This window comes from Salmo salar, chromosome ssa20, assembly GCF_905237065.1.
Source record: "Salmo salar chromosome ssa20, Ssal_v3.1, whole genome shotgun sequence".
In the NCBI taxonomy this organism is placed as follows: Eukaryota; Metazoa; Chordata; class Actinopteri; order Salmoniformes; family Salmonidae; genus Salmo; species Salmo salar.
The window spans coordinates 83,012,572-83,037,571 of NC_059461.1; the positions used below are offsets into that span (position 1 = coordinate 83,012,572).

At 45.6% G+C, this 25,000-nt stretch overlaps 1 protein-coding gene and 2 non-coding genes across 11 annotated transcripts in view; 2 read left to right on the forward strand and 1 right to left on the reverse strand.

Annotated features, from left to right (window-relative positions):
• LOC106581366 (F-BAR and double SH3 domains protein 2) overlaps positions 1 to 25,000 on the reverse strand; it is a 110,962-nt gene that overhangs the window by 62,256 nt on the left and 23,706 nt on the right. For all 9 annotated transcript variants that reach the window (XR_006761038.1, XR_006761033.1, XR_006761036.1 and 6 more), the window contains exons 3-6: positions 17,044 to 17,089; positions 3,173 to 3,252; positions 2,932 to 3,076; positions 2,571 to 2,704 (exon numbers count right to left, since the gene is read on the reverse strand). Coding sequence is in view for 1 of the 9 variants with exons in the window: in XM_045704021.1 (XP_045559977.1) it covers positions 2,571 to 2,704; positions 2,932 to 3,076; positions 3,173 to 3,252; positions 17,044 to 17,089 (405 nt within the window). In the remaining 8 variants the exon portion in view is untranslated. The remainder of the gene's footprint in view (positions 1 to 2,570; positions 2,705 to 2,931; positions 3,077 to 3,172; positions 3,253 to 17,043; positions 17,090 to 25,000) is intronic.
• On the forward strand, positions 23,763 to 23,836 carry trnat-agu (transfer RNA threonine (anticodon AGU)). The gene has a single exon. It is a non-coding gene; the product is annotated as a tRNA-Thr (tRNA).
• trnat-agu (transfer RNA threonine (anticodon AGU)) lies at positions 23,929 to 24,002 on the forward strand. Its single transcript has one exon. It is a non-coding gene; the product is annotated as a tRNA-Thr (tRNA).

Below are 25,000 nucleotides of genomic sequence, written 5' to 3' on the forward strand. Positions count from 1 at the left end.
CACAAAGGGAAGGTGAATTTTGGCCCATTCCTCCTGACAGAGCTGGTGTAACTGAGTCAGGTTTGTAGGCCTCCTTGCTCGCACACGCTTTTACAGTTCTGCCCACAAATTTTCTATAGGATTAAGGTCAGGGCTTTGTGATGGCCACTCCAATAACTTGACTTTGTTGTCCTAAAGCTATTTTGCCACAACTTTGGAAGTATGCTTGGGGTCATTGTCCATTTGGAAGACCCATTTGCGACCAAGCTTTAACTTCCTGACTGATGTCTTGAGATGTTGCTTCAATATATCCACATAATTTTGCTTCCTCATGATGCCATCTATTTTGTGAAGCACCCACACAACATGATGCTGCCACCCCCGTGCTTCACGGTTGGGATGTTGTTCTTTGGCTTGCAAGCCTCCCCCTAATTCCTCCAAACATAACGATGGTCATTATCGCCAAACAGTTCTATCTTTGTTTCATCAGACCAGCTGACATTTCTCCAAAAAGTACGATCTTTGTCGTCACGTGCAGTTGCAAAGCATAGTCTGGCTTTTTTATGGCGGTTTGTGAGCAGTGGATTCTTTCTTGCTGAGCGGCCTTTCAAGTTATGTCGAAATAGGACTCGTTTTACTGTGGATATAAATACTTTTGTACTTGTTTCCTCCAGCATCTTCACAAGGTCCTTTGCTGTTGTTTTGGGATTGATTTGCACTTTTCGAACCAAAGTCCGTTCATCTCTTGGAGACAGAACGCGTCTCCTTCCTGAGCGGTATGACGGCTGCGTGGTCCCATGGTGTTTATACTTGCATACTATTGTTTGTACAGATGAACGTGGTACCTTCAGGCATTTGGAAATTGCTCCCAAGAATGAACCAGACTTGTGGAGGTCTATAATTGTTTTTCTGAGGTCTTGACTGATTTCTTTTGATTTTCCCATGATGCCAAGCAAAGAGGCACTGAGTTTGAAGGTAGGACTTGAAATACAGCCACAGGTACACCTCCAATTGACTGAAATGATGTCAATTAGCCTATCACAAGCTTCTAAAGCCATGACATTTTCTGGAATTTTCCAAGCTGTTTAAAGGCAGAAGTCAACTTAGTGTAAGTAAACTTCTGACCCACTGGAATTGTGATACAGTGAATTATAAGTGAAATAATCTGTCTGTAAACAATTGTTGGAAAAATGACTTGTGTCATGCACAAAGTAGATGTCCTAACCGACTTGCCAAAACTATAGTTTGTTAACAAGAAATTTGTGGAGTGTTTGAAAAACGAGATTTAATGACTCCAACTTAAGTGTATGTAAACTTCAACTGTATGTTTCCCATGATAATAAAGCCCATTGAATTGAATTGAAACAGAGACAGAGAGAGATGGACAGAGAGACAGAGACAGAGCGAGCGAGGAGACAGAGCGAGCGAGAGACGGAGAGCGAGCGAGAGACGGAGAGCGAGCGAGAGACGGAGAGCGAGCAAGAGACGGAGAGCGAGAGACGGAGAAAAGAATATAATAAAAGGAAATGCTACAATAAACCAAACAACGCACATATTCTCCCACCATGATTATTCAAAAAGTATATGCATGAAAGAGAATAATTTCAAAAAATCAAATATAACAACAAAATAAAAAAAGAGACAGAGAGCGAGCGAGCGAGAGTCAGAGAGCGAGCGAGCGAGAGTCAGAGAGCGAGCGAGCGAGCGAGAGTCAGAGAGCGAGCGAGAGTCAGAGAGCGAGCGAGGTCTGAGTGGTAGGTCTGAGTGTGGTTGGGTTAGGGTTGAGTGGTAGGTCTGAGTGTGGTTGGGTTAGGGTTGAGTGGTAGGTCTGAGTGGTAGGTCTGAGTGTGGTTGGGTTAGGGTTGAGTGGTAGGTCTGAGTGGTAGGTCTGAGTGTCGTTGGGTTAGGGTTGAGAGGAAGGTCTGAGTGGTAGGTCTGAGAGGTAGGTCTGGGTTGTGGTTGGGTTAGGGTTGAGAGGTAGGTCTGAGTGGTAGGTCTGAGTGTGGTTGGGTTAGGGTTGAGTGGTAGGTCTGAGTGGTAGGTCTGAGTGTGGTTGGGTTAGGGTTGAGTGGTAGGTCTGAGTGGTAGGTCTGAGTGTGGTTGGGTTAGGGTTGAGTGGTAGGTCTGAGTGGTAGGTCTGAGTGTGGTTGGGTTAGGGTTGAGAGGTAGGTCTGAGTGGTAGGTCTGAGTGTGGTTGGGTTAGGGTTGAGTGGTAGGTCTGAGTGGTAGGTCTGAGTGTCGTTGGGTTAGGGTTGAGAGGAAGGTCTGAGTGGTAGGTCTGAGAGGTAGGTCTGGGTTGTGGTTGGGTTAGGGTTGAGAGGTAGGTCTGAGAGGTAGGTCTGAGTGTGGTTGGGTTAGGGTTGAGAGGAAGGTCTGAGTGGTAGGTCTGAGGGGTTGTGGTTGGGTTAGGGTTGAGAGGTAGGTCTGAGTGGTAGGTCTGAGTGTGGTTGGGTTAGGGTTGAGTGGTAGGTCTGAGTGGTAGGTCTGGGTTGTGGTTGGGTTAGGGTTGAGAGGTAGGTCTGAGTGGTAGGTCTGAGTGTGGTTGGGTTAGGGTTGAGTGGTAGGTCTGAGTGGTAGGTCTGTCCACCTACTTGGCCTCGATGTCAGCCTTCTCTCGAACGGCCTGAGCCACCTGTTCTGAGTCGAAGTATTTCTTCTTGGCTTTGGCCAGGTCTTTCACAGAGTCCTGCAGCTCCACCTGGATACGATTCAACTGTTCTATACTCTACACACAGCACAGAGAGACAGCAGTCACACACACACTATAGTTTCTACATCTGCATTGCTTGCTGTTTGGGGTTTTAGCCTGGGTTTCTGTACAGCACTTTGTGACATCAGCTGATGTAAGAAGGGCTTTATAAATACATTTGATTGATATAATCTACACACAGAGGGACAGCGGTTACACATAGAAATAGTATACTAGATTAGGACACACACACACACACACACCTTGTTGAGCTGCTGTTCCTTGTATAGCCGTACAGTTTTAGCAGGATCTGAGATCTCATTCTTGTAGTTGTCACACACGTTGATGCGAGACTGGGTAACCTGTACTGTCCCCTTCAGATAGGACCGCCACACAGCATACACATTCCTACACACAGTTTACGCAAGATGAAGACTGCTAGCCAATCAAGAACAGTGTCATGTTGTGGTGGAAGCTGATAGCAGGGGCCTGTCCTCTACTCACCTGTAGTCTGTGATTTGTCCGTCTGGTTTGATACCTGGCCAATCCCTCTTCAGGTACTGACTGGCCAGCTTCTGCAGAGCCTGAATAGAACAACAGAGAGAGACGAGAGGAGAGAGAGTGCAGACTAGTTAGATGACTGTTCTCCTGTATAGTGTCAGTGTGAAATAGGTTACTGTTCCCCTGTATAGTGTCACTGTGATATAGGTTACTGTTCTCCTGTATAGTGTCAGTGTGAAATAGGTTACTGTTCCCCTGTATAGTGTCTACTGTGATATAGGTTACTGTTCTCCTGTATAGTGTCAGTGTGAAATAGGTTACTGTTCCCCTGTATAGTGTCACTGTGATATAGGTTACTGTTCTCCTGTATAGTGTCTACTGTGATATAGGTTACTGTTCTCCTGTATAGTGTCAGTGTGAAATAGGTTACTGTTCCCCTGTATAGTGTCACTGTGATATAGGTTACTGTTCTCCTGTATAGTGTCTACTGTGATATAGGTTACTGTTCCCCTGTATAGTGTCTACTGTGATATAGGTTACTGTTCTCCTGTATAGTGTCTACTGTGATATAGGTTACTGTTCCCCTGTATAGTGTCTACTGTGATATAGGTTACTGTTCCCCTGTATAGTGTGTCATGTGATATAGGTTACTGTTCCCCTGTATAGTGTATACTGTGATATAGGTTACTGTTCCCCTGCATAGTGTCAGTGTGATATAGGTTACTGTCCCCCTGTATAGTGTGTAATGTGATATAGGTTACTGTTCTCCTGTATAGTGTCAGTGTGATATAGGTTACTGTTCTCCTGTATAGTGTCTGTGATATAGGTTACTGTTCTCCTGTATAGTGTCAGTGTGATATAGGTTACTGTTCCCCTGTATACTGTCAGTGTGATATAGGTTACTGTTCTCCTGTATACTGTCAGTGTCATATAGGTTACTGTTCCCCTGTATAGTGTCAGTGTGATATAGGTTACTGTTCCCCTGTATAGTGTCAGTGTGATATAGGTTACTGTTCTCCTGTATAGTGTCAGTGATATAGGTTACTGTTCCCCTGTATAGTGTCTACTGTGATATAGGTTACTGTTCTCCTGTATAGTGTCAGTGTGATATAGGTTACTGTTCCTCTGTATAGTGTCTACTGTGATATAGGTTACTGTTCCTCTGTATTGTGTCAGTGTGATATAGGTTACTGTTCCCCTGTATAGTGTCAGTGTGATATAGGTTACTGTTCTCCTGTATAGTGTCAGTGTGATATAGGTTACTGTTCCTCTGTATAGTGTCTACTGTGATATAGGTTACTGTTCCCCTGTATAGTGTCTACTGTGATATAGATTACTGTTCCCCTGTATAGTGTATACTGTGATATAGGTTACTGTTCTCCTGTATAGTGTATACTGTGATATAGGTTACTGTTCCCCTGTATACTGTCAGTGTGATATAGGTTACTGTTCCCATGTATAGTGTATACTGTGATATAGGTTACTGTTTCCCCGTATAGTGTCAGTGTGATATAGGTTACTGTTCCCTGTAGAGTGTCAGTGTGATATAGGTTACTGTTCCCCTGTATAGTGTGTAATGTGATATAGGTTACTGTTCCCCTGTATAGTGTCAGTGTGAAATAGGTTACTGTTCTCCTGTATAGTGTCAGTGTGATATAGGTTACTGTTCTCCTGTATACTGTCAGTGTGATATAGGTTACTGTTCTCCTGTATAGTGTCAGTGTGATATAGGTTACTGTTCCCCTGTATAGTGTATACTGTGATATAGGTTACTGTTCCCCTGTACAGTGTCAGTGTGATATAGGTTACTGTTCCCCTGTATAGTGTCAGTGTGATATAGGTTACTGTTCCCCTGTATAGTGTCTGTGATATAGGTTACTGTTCCCCTGTATAGTGTCTACTGTGATATAAGTTACTGTTCCCCTGTATAGTGTCTGTGATATAGGTTACTGTTCCCCTGTATAGTGTCTACTGTGATATAGGTTACTGTTCTCCTGTATAGTGTCAGTGTGATATAGGTTACTGTTCCTCTGTATAGTGTCTACTGTGATATAGGTTACTGGTCCCCTGTATAGTGTCTACTGTGATATAGATTACTGTTCCCCTGTATAGTGTATACTGTGATATAGGTTACTGTTCTCCTGTATAGTGTATACTGTGATATAGGTTACTGTTCCCCTGTATACTGTCAGTGTGATATAGGTTACTGTTCCCATGTATAGTGTATACTGTGATATAGGTTACTGTTCTCCTGTATAGTGTATACTGTGATATAGGTGACTGTTCTCCTGTATAGTGTCAGTGTGATATAGGTTACTGTTCTCCTGTATAGTGTCTACTGTGATATAGGTTACTGTTCCCCTGCATAGTGTGTAATGTGATATAGGTTACTGTTTCCCCGTATACTGTCAGTGTGATATAGGTTACTGTTCCCATGTAGAGTGTATACTGTGATATAGGTTACTGTTTCCCCGTATAGTGTCAGTGTGATATAGGTTACTGTTCCCTGTAGAGTGTCAGTGTGATATAGGTTACTGTTCCCCTGTATAGTGTGTAATGTGATATAGGTTACTGTTCCCCTGTATAGTGTCAGTGTGAAATAGGTTACTGTTCTCCTGTATTGTGTCAGTGTGATATAGGTTACTGTTCTCCTGTATACTGTCAGTGTCATATAGGTTACTGTTCCCCTGTATAGTGTCAGTGTGATATAGGTTACTGTTCCCCTGTATACTGTCAGTGTGATATAGGTTACTGTTCCCCTGTATAGTGTCTGTGATATAGGTTACTGTTCCTCTGTATAGTGTCTGTGATATAGGTTACTGTTCCCCTGTATAGTGTCTGTGATATAGGTTCCTGTTCCTCTGTATTGTGTCAGTGTGATATAGGTTACTGTTCCTCTGTATAGTGTCTGTGATATAGGTTACTGTTCCTCTGTATAGTGTCTGTGATATAGGTTACTGTTCCTCTGTATAGTGTCTGTGATATAGGTTACTGTTCCCCTGTATAGTGTCTGTGATATAGGTTACTGTTCCTCTGTATAGTGTCTGTGATATAGGTTACTGTTCCCCTGTATAGTGTCTGTGATATAGGTTACTGTTCCTCTGTATAGTGTCTGTGATATAGGTTACTGTTCCCGTGTATAGTGTATACTGTGATATAGGTTACTGTTCCCCTGTATAGTGTCTGTGATATAGGTTACTGTTCCCCTGTATAGTGTCTGTGATATAGGTTACTGTTCCCCTGTATAGTGTCTGTGATATAGGTTACTGTTCCCCTGTATAGTGTCTGTGATATAGGTTACTGTTCCCCTGTATAGTGTCTGTGATATAGGTTACTGTTCCCGTGTATAGTGTCTGTGATATAGGTTACTGTTCCCCTGTATAGTGTCTGTGATATAGGTTACTGTTCCCCTGTATAGTGTCTGTGATATAGGTTACTGTTCCCCTGTATAGTGTCTGTGATATAGGTTACTGTTCCCCTGTATAGTGTCTGTGATATAGGTTACTGTTCCCCTGTATAGTGTCTGTGATATAGGTTACTGTTCCTCTGTATAGTGTCTGTGATATAGGTTACTGTTCCCGTGTATAGTGTCTGTGATATAGGTTACTGTTCCTCTGTATAGTGTCTGTGATATAGGTTACTGTTCCTCTGTATAGTGTCTGTGATATAGGTTACTGTTCCTCTGTATAGTGTCTGTGATATAGGTTACTGTTCCCGTGTATAGTGTCTGTGATATAGGTTACTGTTCCCGTGTATAGTGTCTGTGATATAGGTTACTGTTCCCGTGTATAGTGTCTGTTGGAGATAGAGTGCTCTCCTGACCTCAACAGAGAACACTCATTAATAAAACAGCAACAACAACAAAGCGCTGGTTCCAATCAGGACAACTAGAGCTTTAAGGCACATTGATGATGTCCTCCCCTCCATCAAGCCCCTCTCTCCCTCAAGCCCCTCTCTCTCTCAAGCCCCTCTCTCTCTCAAGCCCCTCTCTCCCTCAAGCCCCTCTCTTCCTCATGCCTCTGTCCCCCTCCTCTCTCTCAAGCCCCTCTCCCTCAAGCCCCTCTCTCCCTCAAGCCCCTCTCTCCCTCAAGCCCCTCTCTCCCTCCTCTCTCTCAAGCCCCTCTCTTCCTCATGCCTCTGTCTCCCTCCTCTCTCTCAAACCCCTCTACCTCTCCCCTTCTCCCATTTCTCAATTTCTCTATCGCACAGATGGCCAATGAGGCCACAAACATGGATCCACTATCCTCATGTGATTGCTTCAAACCACCAGCACTGCCCGTGGTGTTAGGGGAGTGCTGGCCTGGGGAGAAAGCTCCATCCTGGGGGACCGCTGACCCCTCGAACTCCCCACCGTGGGAAACACATGGCACAGACATGACAAATGACAGCATCACAGCTGTAATAGAAAAACAATACAATACTGTAGGCACTGACACACACACACCACACACACACACACACACACACACACACACACACACACACACACACACACACACACACACACACACACACACACACACACACACACACACCACCAGCTAACCAGAACAGTCAGAGCAGAGTGGGTGGTGCTGAAGGAAAGGGTTGAGAGGTAAAACTGACACAGTAGAGTGGCCTCTCCTCTCTCTGCCTCTGACATCATTAGAGGGTGGGGGGGGGCTGCAACAGAGAGCTAGAGAGGCATTCAACAGCTCTTAATGGTGCAGTGATCTTCTATTTACCTACCTCCACCTCCCCGCTACCTCTCCCTCTTCCTCCACCCCCTCTTCCTCCACCTCCACTTCCTCCCCCTCTTCTGCCACCTCCACCACCTCCTCCTCCCCCTCTTCTTCCACCTCCCCCTCTTCCTCCACCTCCCCCTCTCCCTCCACCTCCCCCTCTTCCTCCACCTCAAAGTAGAGGCTCAAAATAACTCAGCACCCTGTCACCTCCGGCCTGCACGCAAACATGCACATGCACAGAAAGAGAGATAAAAACAACGCAGGGGAAGAGAAACGCCCATATCCCACAGGAATGCAGCCTCTCTTCTACTCTTTCTCTGCTCATACTCTCAATCTCTCTCTCAGGATGGCTTGAAACACACAGAGAGAAGAGGAGAGAAAGGAGAGAGGAGAGGAGAGAGAGAGGAAGCAAGGAGAGAGAGAGAAGAGGAGAGAGAGGGAGTGCTGACAGGTCAGATTACTAGTGACTGGTTGGCATGACCCTGCTCCCAAAACGAAAACACCTTCTCTTCAACTCCCCATCCTTCTCACCATCCCTCCCTCCCTCAAGGGCTATTTAATGCAATGCTATAAGCCTAACCTGTGAAATTTGACCTTAAAACCTCTTACATCTAGACGTTCCGCTAGCGGAACACCGCTCCAATATCCAATGATAGGGCGTGGCGCGAAATACAAACTCCTCGAAAATCCGAAAACTTCCATTTTTCAAACATATGACTATTTTACACCATTTTAAAGACAAGACTCTCCTTTATCTAACCACACTGTCCGATTTCAAAAAGGCTTTACAACGAAAACAAAACATTAGATTATGTCAGGAGAGTACCCAGCCAGAAATAATCAGACACCCATTTTTCAAGCTAGCATATAATGTCACAAAAAACAAAACCACAGCTAAATGCAGCACTAACCTTTGACGATCTTCATCAGATGACACTCCTAGGACATTATGTTATACAATACATGCATGTTTTGTTCAATCAAGTTCATATTTATATCAAAAACCAGCTTTTTACATTAGCATGTGACGTTCAGAACTAGCATTCCCACCGAACACTTCCGGTGAATTTACTAAATTACTCACGATAAACGTTCACAAAAAACATAACAATTATTTTAAGAATTATAGATACAGAACTCCTTTATGCAATCGCGGTGTCCGATTTTAAAATAGCTTTTCGGTGAAAGCACATTTTGCAATATTCTGAGTAGATAGCCCGGCCATCACAGGCTAGCTATTTTGACACCCACCAAGTTTGGTACTCACCAAACTCAGATTTACTATAAGAAAAATTTGATTACCTTTGCTGTTCTTCGTCAGAATGCACTCCCAGGACTTCTACTTCAATAACAAATGTTGGTTTGGTTCCAAATAATCCATAGTTATATCCAAATAGCGGCGTTTTGTTCGTGCGTTCAAGACACTATCCGAAGGGTAACGAAGGGTGACGTGCCGGCGCTTTTCGTGACTAAAAAATTTCAAAATATTCCATTACCGTACTTCGAAGCATGTCAAACGCTGTTTAAAATCAATTTTTATGCGATTTTTCTCGTAAAATAGCGATAATATTCCGACCGGGAGTCGTTGTTTTCGTTCAAAGACTGAAAATGTCAAATGGACCCTTCACATGCACGCGCGCTCCCGTGTCATTGTTCTCAGATCGACCACTATCCAAATGCGCTACTGTTTTTCAGCCAGAGACTGCAGAGTCATCATTCAACGTTCTGGCGCCTTCTGAGAGCCTATGGGAGCCTTAGAAAGTGTCACGTTACAGCAGAGATCCACTGTTTTGGATAGAGATGACAAAGAAGGCCAAGAAATGGTCAGACAGGGTACTTCCTGTTTGGAATCTTCTCAGGTTTTGGCCTGCCATTTGAGTTCTGTTATACTCACAGACACCATTCAAACAGTTTTAGAAACTTTGGAGTGTTTTCTATCCAAAGCTACTAATTATATGCATATTCTAGTTTCTGGGCAGGAGTAATAACCAGATTAAATCGGGTACGTTTTTTATCCGGCAGTGAAAATACTGCCCCCTATCCATAACAAGTTAACCATTGGAGAGGTTACTGAAGCTGAACCTCGGCAAGACGGAGCTGCTCTTCCTCCCGGGGAAGGACTGCCCGTTCCATGATCTCGCCATCACGGTTGACAACTCCCTTGTGTCCTCCTCCCAGAGTGCTAAGAGCCTCGGCGTGACCCTGGACAACACCCTGTCGTTCTCCGCTAACATCAAGGCGGTGACCCGATCCTGTAGGTTCATGCTCTACAACATTCGCAGAGTACGACCCTGCCTCACACAGGAAGCGGCGCAGGTCCTAATCCAGGCACTTGTCATCTCCCGTCTGGATTACTGCAACTCGCTGTTGGCTGGGCTCCCTGCCTGTGCCATTAAACCCCTACAACTCATCCAGAACGCCGCAGCCCGTCTGGTGTTCAACCTTCCCAAGTTCTCTCACGTCACCCCACTCCTCCGCTCTCTCCACTGGCTTCCAGTTGAAGCTCGCATCCGCTACAAGACCATGGTGCTTGCCTACGGAGCTGTGAGGGGAACGGCACCTCCGTACCTTCAGGCTCTGATCAGGCCCTACACCCAAACAAGGGCACTGCGTTCATCCACCTCTGGCCTGCTCGCCTCCCTACCTCTGAGGAAGCACAGTTCCCGCTCAGCCCAGTCAAAACTGTTCGCTGCTCTGGCACCCCAATGGTGAAACAAGCTCCCTCACGACGCCAGGACAGCGGAGTCAATCACCACCTTCCGGAGACACCTGAAACCCCACCTCTTTAAGGAATACCTGGGATAGGATAAAGTAATCCTTCTACCCCCCCTTAAAAGATTTAGATGCACTATTGTAAAGTGGTTGTTCCACTGGATATTATAAGGTGAATGCACCAATTTGTAAGTCGCTCTGAATAAGAGCGTCTGCTAAATGACTTAAATGTGAATGTAAATGTTACTAAGTGATGGATGGTGGTGACAGGCCGTCCCACAGGCAGAGGCGGGTCTAGTATGCCCACTCCTGCTGATTGGTTGACTAAACCACAAATGTGGTCTTGTCTCGCTTCTCGTTGGTTCTGTCTTCTCCGTACCAGACTTGGACAGCATCTTCTCAGTACCAGACCAGGACCATGTCTTGTCAGTACAGCACCAGACCAGGACAGTGTCTTGTCAGTACAGTACCAGGACAGTGTCTTGTCAGTACAGCACCAGACCAGGACAGTGTCTTGTCAGTACAGCACCAGACCAGGACCATGTCTTGTCAGTACAGTACCAGACCAGGACAGTGTCTTGTCAGTACAGTACCAGACCAGGACAGTGTCTTGTCAGTACAGTACCAGACCAGGACCGTATCTTGTCAGTACAGTACCAGGACAGTGTCTTGTCAGTACAGCACCAGACCAGGACCGTATCTTGTCAGTACAGCACCAGACCAGGACCGCGTCTTCTCAGTACTGCGCAAGACCAGGACCGTGTCTTGTCAGTACAGTACCAGGACCGCGTCTTCTCAGTACTGCGCAAGACCAGGACCGTGTCTTGTCAGTACAGCACCAGACCAGGACCGTGTCTTGTCAGTACAGCACCAGACCAGGACCGTGTCTTGTCAGTACAGTACCAGGACCGTGTCTTGTCAGTACAGTACCAGACCAGGACCGTGTCTTGTCAGTACAGTACCAGGACCGTGTCTTGTCAGTACAGTACCAGGACCGCGTCTTCTCAGTACTGCGCAAGACCAGGACCGTGTCTTGTCAGTACAGTACCAGGACCGTGTCTTGTCAGTACAGCACCAGACCTGGACCGTGTCTTGTCAGTACAGCACCAGACCTGGACCGTGTCTTGTCAGTACAGCACCAGACCAGGACCGTGTCTTGTCAGTACAGCACCAGACCTGGACCGTGTCTTGTCAGTACAGTACCAGACCAGGACCGTGTCTTGTCAGTACAGTACCAGACCTGGACCGTGTCTTGTCAGTACAGTACCAGACCAGGACCGTGTCTTGTCAGTACAGTACTAGACCAGGACCGTGTCTTGTCAGTACAGCACCAGACCTGGACCGTGTCTTGTCAGTACAGTACCAGACCTGGACCGTGTCTTCTAGTGGTTAACTCTACATTAGGACCAGGCCCTGACTTAGACATGGGAGACCAGTACTAGGTGACAGGACTGGTCCAGAACCAGAGAGAACCAGACACACCAGCAAACAATGTAGCACACCAGCACTAGAACAGCAAACACACACACACACACACACACCAAAGTGAGGTAGGCTGGAGGATGTGGTCACCTTCAGCCTCGGAACATGGACAGCCACTGGCATGGGACTGGCACATGGGACTGGCACAAGCACACACACATCTCTCCCCTGTTCTCTCATTCCTTCTCTTGGCTTTTCAAGTCTATCAGTGACAACCTACCATTTTACTGCAACCCTGATGAGAAGAGTGTGTGGTGTTAGACTGCATATCGTCTGGACCTCTGCAATATGCAGTCAGCCAAAGGAGGAGAGAAAAAACACGAGGATAAGAGCACATTTTCTCTCTCCCTACTCTCGCTCTCTCTTACACACACACACACACACACCTTTGTGTTGCACCATAACATTGAGAGTTTAGTTGCTGAACCCCATCAGGGGAGAGGGTGACAGGCTGACATGTGAATGTGAAAAGTATGTATGGTATATTCATGTGTGTGATTGAGATGTGAATGTGAAAAGTATGTATGGTATATTCATGTGTGTGATTGAGGTGTGAATGTGAAAAGTATGTATGGTATATTCATGTGTGTGATTGAGGTGTCACTTGCGTCATCTGCTCAAAGACACACACAGCAATTATGCAAATGAGCCGGACTTTCCCCTTCATTTTCCCAGGAACAGAGGAGGAGAGGTGGAGGAGAGAGGGATCAGAGAATGAGAGAGGGAGAGGAGGGAGGGATGAGAAGAGGGTAAAAGAGGAGGGGGGCGGGCAGAGGAGCTGCAGTGCGGACTCCAGAAAGACAATTGTTCTCTAGACAAGCAAGAGAGATGCTGCAACACACACACACACTACACACACTAATACAGACACAAACAGAAACACACACACACACACACACACACACACACACTACTACTACTTGTAATGATAATTGATTTAGAATTGATGATGCCAAGAGTGTGCAAAGCTGTCATCAAGGCAAAGGGTGGCTACTTTGAAGAATCTCAAATATAAATTATATTTTGATTTGTTTAACACTTTTTTGGTTACTACATGATTCCATATGTGTTATTTCATAGTGTTGATGTCTTCACTATTATTCTGCAATGTAGAAAATAGTCAATATAAAGAATAACCCTTGAATGAGTAGGTGTCCAAACTTTCTGGTAATCCATTTTAAATATTTTTATTTTGTCAATCTACACACAATACCCCATAATGCCAAAGCGAACAGTTAAAGATTTCTAGCAAATGTATTAAAAATAAAAAACAAAAATACCTTATTTACATAAGTATTCAGACCCTTTGCTATGACACTCACAATTGAGCTCAGGTGCATCCTGTTTCCATTGATCATCCTTGAGATGTTTCTACAACTTGATTGGAGTCCACCTGTGGTAAATTCAATTGATTGGACATGATTTGGAAAGGCACACACCTGTCTATATAAGGTCGAGCATGTTGACAGAGAATGTCAGAGCAAAAACAAGCCATGAGGTCGAAGGAATTGTTCGTAGAGCTGCGAGACAGGGTTGTCTAGGCACAGATCTGGGAAGGGTATGAAAACATTTTTACAGCATTGAAGGTTCCCAAGAACATAATGCCTCCATCATTCCGTTCTTAAATGGAAGAAGTTTGGAACCACCAAGACTCTTCCTTGAACTGGCCGCCCGGCCAAACTGAGCAAACGGGGGAGAAGGGCCTTGGTCAGGGAGGTGACCAAGAACCCGATGGTCACTCTGACAGAGCTCCAGAGGTCCTCTGTGGAGATGGGAGAACCTTCCAGAAGGACAACTATCTCTGCAGCACTCCACCAATCAGGCCTTTATGGTAGTGGCCAGACGGAAGCCACTACTCAGTAAAATGCACATGACCGCCTGTTTGGAGTTTGCCAAAAGGCACCTAAAGGACTCTCAGACCATGAGAAAAAAACATTCTCTGGTCTGATGAGACCAAGATTAACCTCTTTGGCCTGAATGCCAACTGTCACATCTGGAGGAAACCTGGTACCATCCCTACAGTGAAGCATGGTGGTGGCAGCATTCTTTAAAGAAGGCAAATTTGGCAACGATTGGGCGCCAGTATCGCTGTCCAAAATGGTGTACACATTGGAGTTTGATTTTGTCTACAGCAGGCAGGCAGGCACAATTCTAAATACAACCCATATTTATGTTTATTTATATTCCCTTTTGTACTTGAACTATTTGCACATTGTTACAACACTGTATATAGACACAATATGACATGCCTTTATTATTTTGAAACTTGTGAGTGTAATGTTAACTGTTAATTTTTTATTGATTATTTCACTTGAGTTTATTATTTATTTAATTTGCTTTGGCAATGAAAACATATGTTTCCCATGCCAATAAAGCCCATTGAGTGAGAGAGAGTGAGAGTGAGAGAGTGTGAGAGTGTGAGAGTGTGTGAGAGTGTGTGAGAGAGAGAGAAAAAGACTAGCAGGCTCACAACAATCCTTTGGAGTAAATATCAATCGCTCTATCCATCCATTCATTAGTATATTCATTTATTGTCTTAAAAAGGGATATTCATTTATTGTCTTTAAAAGGGATATTCATTTATTGTCTTTAAAAGGGATATTCATTTATTGTCTTTAAAAGGGATAGTTTGGGATTTTGGCAATGAAGCCCTTCATCTACTTCCCCAGAGTAAGATGAACTTGTGGATATCATTGTTATGTCTCTGTGTCCAGTAAGAAGGAAGTTAGAGGTAGTTTCATGAGCAAATGCAAACTATCATTAGCACAATGACTGGAAGTCTATGGGTATCTTAGCAATTACGCTAGCGCTAGTTAGCAACTTCCATCAACCTGCATGCAGAAACATAGAAATCCCCAAGTATCCCTTTAATGTAATGACCAAACTGAGAGGAAAGCCACTAGCCAGTAGTCTCTCTCTCTCACACACACACACACACACACACACACACACACACACACACACACACACACACACACACACACACACACACACACACACACACACACACACACACACACACACACACACACACACACACACACGTCAAGACTTTTACAATCAAGAGAAAAATCCATTAACCTAGGGGGGATTGCTGCTAGGCAACCCAGCTTGCAGGAGTGAGGGAAAGAAAGAGAGAAAGAAAGAAAAGACTGTTGATAATGTGCAGCCAGAAGTCACAAGTAGACAGATTCTACACACACTCTCTCTTTCAATTCAAAGGGGATCTTTCTCTCTCTCATACAATACCGGATTGTTTGTATGTTTCTGACTCGCTCTCCCTCCCAGTCTCTCTCCTCTGTGTTCAGCGGGCTGAAGCCGATGAGACCAGAAAACAATGTTTATTTGTGTGGACAGCTGCTCAGAGAGAGGAGAGAGAGTGCATGTGTAGTAGTGTCCTCAAGTGTGTGTGAAGGCCTAGCCCAATATGTACACACGTGTGTTGCAGTTGCTCAAGTATGTGTGTGTAGTGAGCTTATGCTCAGCATCATGCCAAGTCTGATAGAAGATACTGAGAGCCAATGACCAGCCAGGCTAGAAGCCCCTCCACTACCCCTAAGGACAGATATTGATAGTTAAGGACCAGCCAGGCTAGAAGCCCCTCCACTACTCCTAGAGACAGATATTGATAGTTAAGGACCAGCCAGGCTAGAAGCCCCTCCACTACTCCTAGGGACAGATATTGATAGTTAAGGACCAGCCAGGCTAGAAGCCCCTCCACTACTCCTAGAGACAGATATTGATAGTTAAGGACCAGCCAGGCTAGAAGCCCCTCCACTACTCCTAGGGACAGATATTGATAGTTAAGGACCAGCCAGGCTAGAAGCCCCTCCACTACTCCTAGAGACAGATATTGATAGTTAAGGACCAGCCAGGCTAGAAGCCCCTCCACTACTCCTAGGGACAGATATTGATAGTTAAGGACCAGCCAGGCTAGAAGCCCCTCCACTACTCCTAGAGACAGATATTGATAGTTAAGGACCAGCCAGGCTAGAAGCCCCTCCACTACTCCTAGAGACAGATATTGATAGTTAAGGACCAGCCAGGCTAGAAGCCCCTCCACTACTCCTAGGGACAGATATTGATAGTTAAGGACCAGCCAGGCTAGAAGCCCCTCCACTACTCCTAGGGACAGATATTGATAGTTAAGGGCCGGCCTGGCTAGAAGCCCCTCCACTACTCCTAGGGACAGATATTGATAGTTAAGGGCCGGCCTGGCTAGAAGCCCCTCCACTACTCCTAGGGACAGATATTGATAGTTAAGGACCAGCCAGGCTAGAAGCCCCTCCACTACTCCTAGAGACAGATATTGATAGTTAAGGACCAGCCAGGCTAGAAGCCCCTCCACTACTCCTAGGGACAGATATTGATAGTTAAGGACCAGCCAGGCTAGAAGCCCCTCCACTACTCCTAGAGACAGATATTGATAGTTAAGGACCAGCCAGGCTAGAAGCCCCTCCACTACTCCTAGGGACAGATATTGATAGTTAAGGGCTGGCCTGGCTAGAAGCCCCTCCACTACTCCTAGAGACAGATATTGATAGTTAAGGGCTGGCCTGGCTAGAAGCCCCTCCACTACTCCTAGGGACAGATATTGATAGTTAAGGGCTGGCCTGGCTAGAAGCCCCTGCTCCAGGGACAGATATTGATAGTTAAGGGCCGGCCTGGCTAGAAGCCCCTGCTCCAGGGACAGATATTGATAGTTAAGGGCTGGCCTGGCTAGAAGCCCCTGCTCCAGGGACAGATATTGATAGTTAAGGGCCGGCCTGGCTAGAAGCCCCTGCTCCAGGGACAGATATTGATAGTTAAGGGCTGGCCTGGCTAGAAGCCCCTGCTCCAGGGACAGATATTGATAGTTAAGGGCCGGCCTGGCTAGAAGCCCCTGCTCCAGGGACATGGTTCTCTGGCTTCTGACAGAGGAGACAGATACTCAGGTTGTACTACACAGGCTCTTACCTGGACATAGTCCCTCTCCAACTGGCCCTTCTTCAGACTGTATGCCCTAGAGAGAGAGAGAAAGATAGGAGAAAGAGAATAGAGAGAGACGAGGAGATAGAGAGGGGAGAGAGAATAGTACTTTAACTATTTGCATATTGTTACAACTGTATATAGACATACAACATTTGTAATGTCTTTATTCTTTTGGACCCGTTGTGAGTGTAATGTTACTGTTCATTTTTATTGTTAATTTCACTTTTGTTTATTATCTACTTCAGTTGCTTTGGCAATGTTAACATATGTTTACCATGCCAATAATGCCCTTAAATTGAATAGAGAAGGAGAGGGAGAATAGAACGAGAGAGAGAGAGATGTTACAGTTGATAGAGAAAAGGAGATCAATCATTGTGCTGCAGATGAAGTAGTGTAACAGTAGTCACCCAGACTAGACCACACCTCCTAGTGAGACACCACCAGACTAGACACACCTCCTAGTGAGACACCACCAGACTAGACACACCTCCTAGTGAGACACCACCAGACTAGACACACCTCCTAGTGAGACACCACCAGACTAGAACACACCTCCTAGTGAGACACCACCAGACTAGACACACCTCCTAGTGAGACACCACCAGACACACCTCCTAGTGAGACACCACCAGACACACCTCCTAGTGAGACACCACCAGACTAGACACACCTCCTAGTGAGACACCACCAGACTAGACACACCTCCTAGTGAGACACCACCAGACTAGAACACACCTCCTAGTGAGACACCACCAGACTAGACACACCTCCTAGTGAGACACCACCAGACTAGACACACCTCCTAGTGAGACACCACCAGACTAGAACACACCTCCTAGTGAGACACCACCAGACTAGACACACCTCCTAGTGAGACACCACCAGACTAGACACACCTCCTAGTGAGACACCACCAGACTAGACACACCTCCTAGTGAGACACCACCAGACTAGACACACCTCCTAGTGAGACACCACCAGACTAGAACACACCTCCTAGTGAGACACCACCAGACTAGACACACCTCCTAGTGAGACACCACCAGACTAGAACACACCTCCTAGTGAGACACCACCAGACTAGACACACCTCCTAGTGAGACACCACCAGACTAGACACACCTCCTAGTGAGACACCACCAGACTAGACACACCTCCTAGTGAGACACCACCAGACTAGACACACCTCCTAGTGAGACACCACCAGACTAGACACACCTCCTAGTGAGACACCACCAGACTAGACACACCTCCTAGTGAGACACCACCAGACTAGACACACCTCCTAGTGAGACACCACCAGACTAGACACACCTCCTAGTGAGACACCACCAGACTAGACACACCTCCTAGTGAGACACCACCAGACTAGACACACCTCCTAGTGAGACACCACCAGACTAGACACACCTCCTAGTGAGACACCACCAGACACACCTCCTAGTGAGACACCACCAGACTAGACACACCTCCTAGTGAGACACCACCAGACTAGACACACCTCCTAGTGAGACACCACCAGACTAGACACACCTCCTAGTGAGACACCACCAGACTAGAACACACCTCCTAGTGAGACACCACCAGACTAGACACACCTCCTAGTGAGACACCACCAGACTAGACACACCTCCTAGTGAGACACCACCAGACTAGAACACACCTCCTAGTGAGACACCACCAGACTAGAACACACCTCCTAGTGAGACACCACCAGACTAGAACACACCTCCTAGTGAGACACCACCAGACTAGACACACCTCCTAGTGAGACACCACCAGACTAGACACACCTCCTAGTGAGACACCACCAGACTAGACACACCTCCTAGTGAGACACCACCAGACTAGACACACCTCCTAGTGAGACACCACCAGACTAGACACACCTCCTAGTGAGACACCACCAGACTAGACACACCTCCTAGTGAGACACCACCAGACTAGACACACCTCCTAGTGAGACACCACCAGACTAGACACACCTCCTAGTGAGACACCACCAGACTAGAACACACCTCCTAGTGAGACACCACCAGACTAGAACACACCTCCTAGTGAGACACCACCAGACTAGACACACCTCCTAGTGAGACACCACCAGACTAGACACACCTCCTAGTGAGACACCACCAGACTAGAACACACCTCCTAGTGAGACACCACCAGACTAGACACACCTCCTAGTGAGACACCACCAGACTAGACACACCTCCTAGTGAGACACCACCAGACTAGACACACCTCCTAGTGAGACACCACCAGACTAGACACACCTCCTAGTGAGACACCACCAGACTAGACACACCTCCTAGTGAGACACCACCAGACTAGACACACCTCCTAGTGAGACACCACCAGACTAGACACACCTCCTAGTGAGACACCACCAGACTAGAACACACCTCCTAGTGAGACACCACCAGACTAGACACACCTCCTAGTGAGACACCACCAGACTAGAACACACCTCCTAGTGAGACACCACCAGACTAGACACACCTCCTAGTGAGACACCACCAGACTAGACACACCTCCTAGTGAGACACCACCAGACTAGACACACCTCCTAGTGAGACACCACCAGACTAGACACACCTCCTAGTGAGACACCACCAGACTAGACACACCTCCTAGTGAGACACCACCGGACTAGAACACACCTCCTAGTGAGACACCACCAGACTAGACCACACCTCCTAGTGAGACACCACCAGACTAGACACACCTCCTAGTGAGACACCACCAGACACACCTCCTAGTGAGACACCACCAGACTAGACACACCTCCTAGTGAGACACCACCAGACTAGACACACCTCCTAGTGAGACACCACCAGACACACCTCCTAGTGAGACACCACCAGACTAGACACACCTCCTAGTGAGACACCACCAGACTAGACACACCTCCTAGTGAGACACCACCAGAGTAGACACACCTCCTAGTGAGACACCACCAGACTAGAACACTGATTTATGAAGAATTTAAATCAATTTCAAAAACACTCAATGAAAATCTTTAAACAAGGACAACCAAAGCAATGTTTTCAGCTCAACATCCTTTGTGTGTCATGTGTGTTCTCTTTTAAGCCATGTGGACCTCCATGCTGTCATGTTCCTGGCGGAGCAGGAAGAAGTACATTCTACTATAATTTAATGTGTTGGAGGGGATATCTGTTTGTTTGGTCCATTGCCGAGAGAGAAAGAGAGAGAGAAAGAGAGAGAGAAAGAGAGAAAGAGAGAGAGAGAGAGAGAGAGAGAGAGAGAGAGGGAGAGGGAGAGGGAGAGAGAGAGAGAGGGAGAAAGGGAGAGTGAACTCAGCGACCACACGGTTATGCAAGGCAGGAATTTCTGTCCCTCTCGCTCTCCCCCTCGTCCCTCACATCCCCTACCACATCCCCTACCTCAGCCCCTTTCTATCGAAGAGTGTGCAAAGCTGTCATCAAGGCAAAGGGTGGCTACTTTGAAGAATCTAAAATATATTTTGATTTGTTAACACTTTATTGGTTTCTACACGACTCCATATGTGTTACTTCATAGTTTTGATGTCTTCACTATTATTCTACAATGTAGAAAATAGTTAAAATAAAGAAAACCCCTTGAATGAGTAGGTGTGTCCAAATTTCACTGCTACTGTACATATCTTTTTTTACTGTAATGAAAATCAGGCTGTTGATTGTGGCCTGTGGAGTGTTGTCCCACTCCTATTCAATGGCTGTGCGAAGTTTCTGGATATTGCCGGGAACTGGAACACGCTGTCATACACGTCGATCCAGAGCATCCCAAACATGCTCAATGGGTGACATGTCTGTTGAGTATGTAGGCAATGAAAGAACTGGGACATTTTCAGCTTCCAGGAAATGTGCACAGATCCTTGCAACATGGGGCTGTGCATTATCATGCTGAAACATGAGGTGATGGCGGCGGATGAATGGCACGACAATGGGCCTCAGGATCTCTTCACGGTATCTCTGTGCATTCAAATTGCCATCAATAAAATGAAATTGTGTTCGTTGTCCGTAGCTTATGCCTGCCCATACCATAACCCCACTCTGTTCACAATGTTGACATCCGCAAACCACTCGTCCACACGACGCCATACACATGGTCTGCGGTTGTGAGGCCGGTTGGACGTACTGCAAAATTCTCTAAAATGACTTTGGAGGCGGCTTATGGTAGAGAAATGTAAATTAAATTCTCTGGCAACAGCTCTGGAGGACATTCCTGCAGTCTGCAAGCCAATTGCATGCTCCCTCAAAACTTGAGACACTGGCATTGTGCTGTGTGACAAACCTGCACATTTTAGAGTGGCCAATTATTGTCCCCAGCACAAGGTGCACCTGTACAATGATCATGATGTTTCATCAGCATCTTGATATCAGGTGGTGTGATTAAACCACAATTGAACTCTTTTGGCCTGAATGCCAAGCATCACATCTGGAGGAAATCTGGCACCATCCCTAAGGTGAAGCATTGTGGTGGCAGCATCATTCTGTGGGGATGTTTTTCAGCGGCAGGGACTGGGAGACTAGTCAGGATCGAGGGTAAGATGAACGGAGCAAAGTACAGAGAGATCCTTGATGAAAACCTGTTCCAGAGTGCTCAGGACCTCCGACTGGGGCGAAGGTTCACCTTCCAACAGGACAACGACCCTAAGCACACAGCCAAGGCAACACAGGAGTGGCATCGGGACAAGTCACTGAATGTGCTAGAGTGGCCCAGCCAGAGCCCAGACTTGAACCTGATCGAACATCTCTGGAGAGACCTGAAAATAGCTGTGCAGCAATGCTCCACATCCAACCTGACAAGAGCTTGAAAGGATCTGCAGAGAAGAATGGAAGAAACTCCCCAAATACAGGTGTACCAATTTAGCTTGTAGCGTCATATCTAAGACTCGATGCTGTAATCGCTGCCAAAGGTGCTTCAACAAAATACTGAGTAAAGGGTCTGAATACTTGTGTGCATGTGTTATTTCAGTTTATTTTGAATAAATAAGCAAACATTTCCAAAAAACAGTTTTTGCTTTGTCATTATGGGGTATTGTGTGTAGATTGATGAGGGGAAAAACTATTTAATCAATTTTAGAATAAGTCTGTAACGTAACAAAATGTGGAAAAAGTCATGTGGTTTGAATACTTTTTGAAGGCACTGTATATAATGTATTTTTTTCACACTGTTTGGTGTATTATGTATGTGTGTACATTTTTGTCATGCCATGAGAACAACTAACTAACATCCATACATGGTGTGTTCTTCCTCTGGGCAGTGAAAGCTGATCTGGTTCTGAGTCCGGTCCCTTGGGCCAGCTTGCGCGCACACTTTCCCAGGATAGGTTAAACCAGCACAGTCATGTTACAAGCTCAGCTTCCGCCTCAAACTCTCCGTTTGAAAAAACAGAACCGCCCACCCTTCCCCCTCTAAACTTGAACCACTACTAGGGCTGTGACGGTCATGGGATTTTGGACCACCCACCCACCCACACACACACGAATAATTCCTGTTTCAGGTCTCAAACAGAAGGACGGAAAGACAGACAGACACAGTGATTGGATTCAGAGGTGTCTGCAGACAGAGGGAGGGGTAGATGGATGGGGAAAGTGGAGAGGAAGGTGATACTTAAAGAGCATAATTACCCACAATCCCATTTAACACGAATTACAGCCCAGACGGGAAGAGACCTCATCAAGCTCTTCAGTGTGTGTGTGTGTGTGTGTGTGTGTGTGTGTGTGTGTGTGTGTGTGTGTGTGTGTGTGTGTGTGTGTGAGAAACTGAGCCATAGACATTCTGGGTTTTCATCTCAATCAAATACTTCTAAAGCCACAGGTCCCTAGTCACTGTTTAGACAGTACCAAACACCCCCTATAAAACACACTCTCCTTTCTCTGTCCAGAAAAGGACTGCTTCACAAACACACAAAACACTTTGTCCTCTCTCTCCTTACTGCACCAGTGTGCCTTCTTTACACAGACAGACAGACAGACAGACAGACAGACAGACAGACAGACAGACAGACAGACAGACAGACAGACAGACAGACAGACAGACAGACAGACAGACAGACAGACAGACAGACCAAGAGATAGATAGACAAGAGATAGATAGACATCTCTGCTCTGAACCAGCACCTCTGGTTGAAGTATATGCATGCCCCACTAATACCATCAGCCAGTCAGGGATCAGCGTTTAACTCCACCCCTAAAAACCAGACACCATGAAACAGACACATGCTTCTAACTTCATGCTTCTAACGTCCTCCAGGCCTCTTCTGTGCAATAGGCAGCGTGTCAGCCTTCTAATCTGAAGGTCGTGAGTTCAGAGGGAAGACTGTTTTACTACGACAAACTTAAAATTAACTCAACCAAAAAACCTTAGAATTGCATTGAAACTTACCAAAAAAAGACAAAGCTCAATACTTTAATCTTAAAGCACCACTGAATCAGAGCTCAACAAGAAACTTTACAAAAACATTATATAAAAAAGTATACAAATTAAATTAAACTTTAACAATAAAAACTAGTTTTTAGGCTAGTTTGAGTTTCTAAGTGCTCAGACTTGTTCCCACCTCTCCACGTTGAATATCCTGTTTAGGAGGAGTATGCTAAACTTTAGCCCGGAGATTGCTTTACATAGAACTGAGTCACTCGTCAACGGGAACTCTGAACCATTAACAAATACCTCCAGAGCAGCATGGGTAGACACCTGGTGCTGTGGCTTAGTTGGTTAAAGCGCCTGTCTAGTAAACAGGAGATCCTGAGTTCGAATCTCAGCAGTGCCTTTTTACAACGGCGGGGAGTGTTTTATTACACAGCAAGGCACTCATCCATGCCCCATGAATAAAACACTCCCAAAAGCCCAGAGGCACCATTAGGTGCTGTGGCTTAGTTGGTTAAAGCGCCTGTCTAGTAAACAGGAGATCCTGAGTTCGAATCTCAGCAGTGCCTTTTTACAACAGCAGGGAGTGTTTTATTACACAGCAAGGCACTCATCCATGCCCCATGAATAAAACACTCCCAAAAGCCCAGAGGCACCATTAGGTGCTGTGGCTTAGTTGGTTAAAGTGTCGGTCTAGTAAACAGAAGATTCAGAATTTGAATCTTAGTAGTGCCTTAACAATGGCAGGGAGTGTTTTCAGCAAAGATCAAGGCTCTCAACCATAGCACCTACGAACTAGGAATGTGACTAACTGACAACTTTTGTTAATGTTTAAACTGCAATTTCTTTATCGGTTTTTCCCCAAAATGTATAATATAATCATACATTTCCACGTAAATTCACAATGCAGCTGTGAGGCTGCCAGCAACGGTTTGGGTCTCACGGTGCGTCCCTTTCAGATGGTTAAGAATTACACCTGCACTGCCATTACTGTACCTCAATTACACTTGGCAAAGTTTGCATTCCCTTCTCATTTAAAAGCTGCAATGTGTAACTTTTTAGGTGACCCAAACAAATTCACATAGAAATGAGAGTTATAGATCTGTCATTCACTGAAAGCAAGTCTAAGAAGCTGTAGATCTGTTCTATGTTCTCTATTTCTATGCTTCCCGTTTTGAAGTTTCATTTTTGCATCTTTTACTTTCGGCTTTGTACACCAGCTTCAAACAGATGAAAATACACTCTTTTGGGATATGGAAAAGATATGTCACTGCGGTTTAGATGGTACAATGATTCTCTACACACTATACTTGCTTGTTTTGTCACAAACTGAAATTCCTTTTTTGCAAAAGGAAATGGCGGAGTGATTTCTGCATAGTGCATCTTTAAATACCAATTTCACTGATGTAACTATGAAGTCCTCAGTAGAAAAGGGAATGACAAGATTTGTTTCCCTTTCTGTTAGTTATTCTGCCTGGTCTGGTTTAGCCAATACATCTAACAGAATGTAACGGACATAAAATAATAAGAATGTGTGATTACAGTTCAAAAAAAGACATGTAATGAA